The sequence below is a fragment of the Antrostomus carolinensis genome, unplaced genomic scaffold, assembly GCF_000700745.2.
Source record: "Antrostomus carolinensis isolate BGI_N321 unplaced genomic scaffold, ASM70074v2 scaffold16030, whole genome shotgun sequence".
Taxonomy (NCBI): Eukaryota; Metazoa; Chordata; class Aves; order Caprimulgiformes; family Caprimulgidae; genus Antrostomus; species Antrostomus carolinensis.
Window position 1 is genome coordinate 125,834 of NW_010287857.1, and position 4,282 is coordinate 130,115.

Genomic DNA, 4,282 nt, shown 5'->3' on the forward strand with positions numbered 1-4,282 from the left:
CTGGCTGGGGCAAAGGCTGGGGAGTGCAGACAACTGGAGCAGGGGCATTTTTGTTATGAAGACCAGTAGCAGGATGTGAGGCCTGGGAAACGAGGACTGGGATTGCTGATGTGAGCAAAATCAGCCTGATTCTTATCAGACTACTAAGAGAGAGAGATTGAAAGGGATGGAGGTCACAGCCTCAGAAATAGCAGAGAAGTCTGTCCACCAGAAAACATTTTGTCCTAAACTGGGACTTTAAATGTGATTGTTTCTCTGTGGTCAGCAGATATCTGTGAAAATGTCTGATGGTTCTGTAATGCTGGTGTTCAAAAAGGATCACAGCCTATTCATGCTATCACTTACTGCCTTAGTTCAAGTGACCGCAGTGTCCCTATCAGTGCCAAAATTAAAGGCCTGTTGTTTAACCTGTGGATGTCTGTATAATGTCCTGCAAAGAATTTCCAGTTTGTTTGTGGTTTAAAATTCTGAGTATTCTTGTAATGGTGTTAAAATATTTAATAGGATTAATATTTGCAGCCCTGTTTATATTTTTTTAACTGTGCACAGAAAATGTAAGGAATGATATTTTGAAATGCCTATTCAGAGGTAGTGTGTGTTGTGTGCTATGATTCAGATCTTAATGGCAGGATAATATTCAGTTGTTTTCAGAGGACCCTGGTGGTGTTTATTGTTCAGAATACATCTGATCTGAGGATGAATGTGGCATACACAGTGAAATATGCTTCCTGGAGAACCAGTGATTTGTTGTAACGTTTTAAAATTGGGATTGTGGAGAGGGCAAGGATTGCAGGAGGGATGGTCTCATAATTAGGATGGTTGAAGGATATCAAGGTATGATGTGTCTTTACCTATACCACTGAGCTTCTGTCTGATCATGTCACTTTAACCCAGCATTTTTATTTCTGTACTCTTTATTTTGTGTCTCTCTCTTTCCGAGTGCCTGACTTGGGATTTTTGAAGAAATACTAAGCACTCACAGCTGCAAGTGAAGTTAGCATTTGATCATGTGAAATGCTGTTCAGTGCTAAACATTCTAGAAAAGCAAGTCCTAAATGCCTCAAATTGTGTTTCTGAAATTAGTAGATACCTTTTGCCATGTGTTTTATGTGCTTCAATTCCCTGTCCCCAAAATGGAGGTAACTTTGCTGCCTTATCTCACAAGAATATTAGGAAAATAACACAGTTGGTATTTGTGAAGCATTCAAGTGCTATATACTGACATGGGCTATTGAAAAGCCATTCTGTCTTCAGAACAAGGTTTGAATAGTGTACAATAAATACGTCAGAAAAGTTCAGAGTAAACAGTGACAAGAAAACAGAATACTGAATAGCCAGGCACTAAATGAGCAGTGTACATCCTCCTCATTGAATAAGGTGGGGGAAGAAGAGTTATATGCATGTATAATAAAACACTATATCATAACAAATACATCTGTAAAATCCTAATTCAATCCAATCTGAGGATCTTTAATTTTTACTTTTCCTATCTGAGTCTTTACAAATTTGTATACATTGTTCTATCTGTTTTCTGTTTATAATATATATTAGTGAACGAACACAGCGTTGACTAAGAGGCTGTGTAAATATCAAAGATTTTTTTCTTTTGACCACATTTTAAGTCCAGGCCAGTATGGCAGAGTTTACTATTCTTCTCTATCTGTGATATTAATTAATCCCTGTGTAAAATGAGTTTGCTGAGTCTCAGTTCTGTTTGCTCTCCATCAACTTACTCTGAATCCATTTGGCAGACTTGGCAAAAGGGTCAGTAATTGCAGGAGGAAGACAGCGGTACTACATTTCCCCTGGAGGAAGCCGCCTCTCCCACTCCCTGGTGAGGGCAGAGAGATGCTCATAGTGAGTGGGAGAAGGCTGGATTAGTTTGCTTGTCTCTCCACCTCCTGCACACCAGATACCCTGTACCCTGCTAGCAGAGTACTGTACACTTTTTGGAAAGAAAATGTGACCAAAAGATCTGCCAAGTCCTCCCCTGCGCTTCCTGGCTTTTCCTCATCTTTCATTTTCTGGTGGCTAGAGCCAGCTTCATACAATCCAAATTGTACAGTGGCTCTTTCCTAGCAAATCCTTTTGTCAGCAGACAGACAAGATAGGCACGTGCCGTAGTTTATATGGTGTTGATGTAGAAATGAGGCATCATGGAGCACAGTTACCATCCACAGCCATGCTTAACCTTCTTAGGATTAAGGGAAGAACTGTAGGTGAAGGATACCACACCACAGCACTGATTTTAATACAATGAAATGTAAGAGCTGTGTAGTTACTAAATGGTATATACAGGGGGTGGGGTTTGATACATAAATTGTGCTTCATAGGCAAAGTGCTACAAATAAATACACACATTTCTGCTATTTCAACACTGAGGTATGTCATCTCACCCTGGGCACAGGCTTTCCTACGCCACATGCACTGCTTTATGCATTTCCTTCCCTTGGAGAAGACAACAACCCAGCACATGTTCTCCCTACACTTCCCACATCCAGGAGTGGCCCATGGTAGGAAACACTTTGGAACACCTCTCAAGTCATGCCTAATTGCACAATCTCAAAGCCAGCAATGAATTGAACAGTCAGCCCACTGTAAATACAGATATTTCTTATGCTTTTTAATTGAAATCCTATCCTACAAAAGCTACAAAAGTATTTAATAAAAGGCAGCTGTATTTACGTGTTGTGTTAAAAGCAAAAACAGCAAAAGCAGAGAATAAGGATAGTCCACACAGCCTTCTACTATAGCTTTGCAGCCATTACTGTTATCCTGTTCTTTCAGAAGTATGTGCATTTAAAAGAAAAGCCTCGTTTTAGCCTTTGCTTACTAAATCTTTCAAGAAATATGTTCCTTCCATGAAACCATTTCATAAATTATTGCACTGTGTAGAAGATGCTCAACTGTCTCATCTGACCAGCTTTCAGTACCTCACAATGTCCAAAAGTGAGACAGTAATTAACCAAGTAAAACCTCAGTCTTACATTAATTTTCACCTTGCTTTACAAAAACTAAATGGTAACGTCATGTCTCATATATATCTCCAGTGTAAAAAGATCCTCAGAGGGGAGAGTTGAAATATTTTTTGTCATAGTTGAAAAATAAGGTTTGTTATGCAAGGACCGTGTGCTTGTGGACAACAGTGTAACCTGTGTCTCAGTTTCCTCATCTGTAAAATGGGTGTAATGTTCCTACAACTGGCAAGGGCTGGCAGGGTTTGATTTGTGTATATGATTGCCTTATACAAATGCAACTACTATTGCTGCCTGTTTTTATTAACAACTATCAGTAGGGTATGAAGAAGGAATGTTTAACAGAATAACGCTGCAACCAGGGTGAGCCCTCTCCATCTTTTGACCATCATGTTTATTTTCATACTCTGCCACAAAGTATGCATGTTTGAAATAAAAATATACTTATATTGTAGTGCCATAGAAATCAAAGGATTTTATGTAGCGGTGGACATACAGGAAAAACACTTGTTTTTAAAGAAAAAATGCCCATCAATATAATCTAATAGCTCAAGCAAATTTGGATTTTGTTTAGAAAATTTTCATGAGGAAAAAATCTATTTCAATTTACAGAATCCAATATATTGAAAATATAGAAAACTGTTTCCAAGTCAGACTAAAAGAGTGCCTGGGAAGTGTTCTATTTGTGTGAGTAAACATTGGTCAGGCAGGAAAAAGACTGCAGTTTGGAATGTGCTATGGAAAATAATTCTGCTGCAATTATTCTTTTTTTTTTTCCCCTCCCTGTTTTTTCCTCTCTCTCTTTCTTCTCTCTCTCCCCGTCTCTCTCTCCCTTCCCTTCTGAAAATCTCCTGCCACAGCGACTGCATTTGCCTCCAGACTTGTCAGACACAGTGAGCCGCGCAAGCAAACAGGATCTGGCAGAATCCGCCAAACTGCTGAGCTCAGGATGTGGTGCTATGGCCATCGGCAAGAAGCACCTGGACTTCTAGTGATTTCTACTTAGCAGTTTCACTCAGATTTATGTGACACTCTAATTATGAGTGTTAATGACTTATATAAATATTTTTCTTAATGATTTGACCCAGCAGTCTTTAAAAATACATGTTATCATATGGTGCCGCCTTTTTTTTTTTTCCCCCCCTTTAAATTCTGGTTTCTTTGTATGAATTTTAGGCTTGTTTGGATTTTGCTTTTTGCTAAAGCTTCTGTTATGTTGGGTCCTGCCATTGTTCTGCTCAACTGGAAACATACAGTATTTTGTTCCTTTCCTTAAAATATGAAAATTACTCTTATCCTTTCAATTC

The 4,282-nt window shown here is 38.9% G+C and overlaps 1 protein-coding gene across 1 annotated transcript in view; it reads left to right on the forward strand.

Annotated features, from left to right (window-relative positions):
- ELP4 (elongator acetyltransferase complex subunit 4) overlaps positions 1–3,967 on the forward strand; it is a gene marked incomplete at its 5' end in the record, with an annotated part of 124,468 nt that extends 120,501 nt beyond the window's left edge. The window contains one exon of the mRNA XM_010164610.1: positions 3,836–3,967. Coding sequence (XP_010162912.1) covers positions 3,836–3,967 — 132 coding nt within the window. The remainder of the gene's footprint in view (positions 1–3,835) is intronic.
- Between the last annotated feature and the right edge of the window lie 315 nt (positions 3,968–4,282).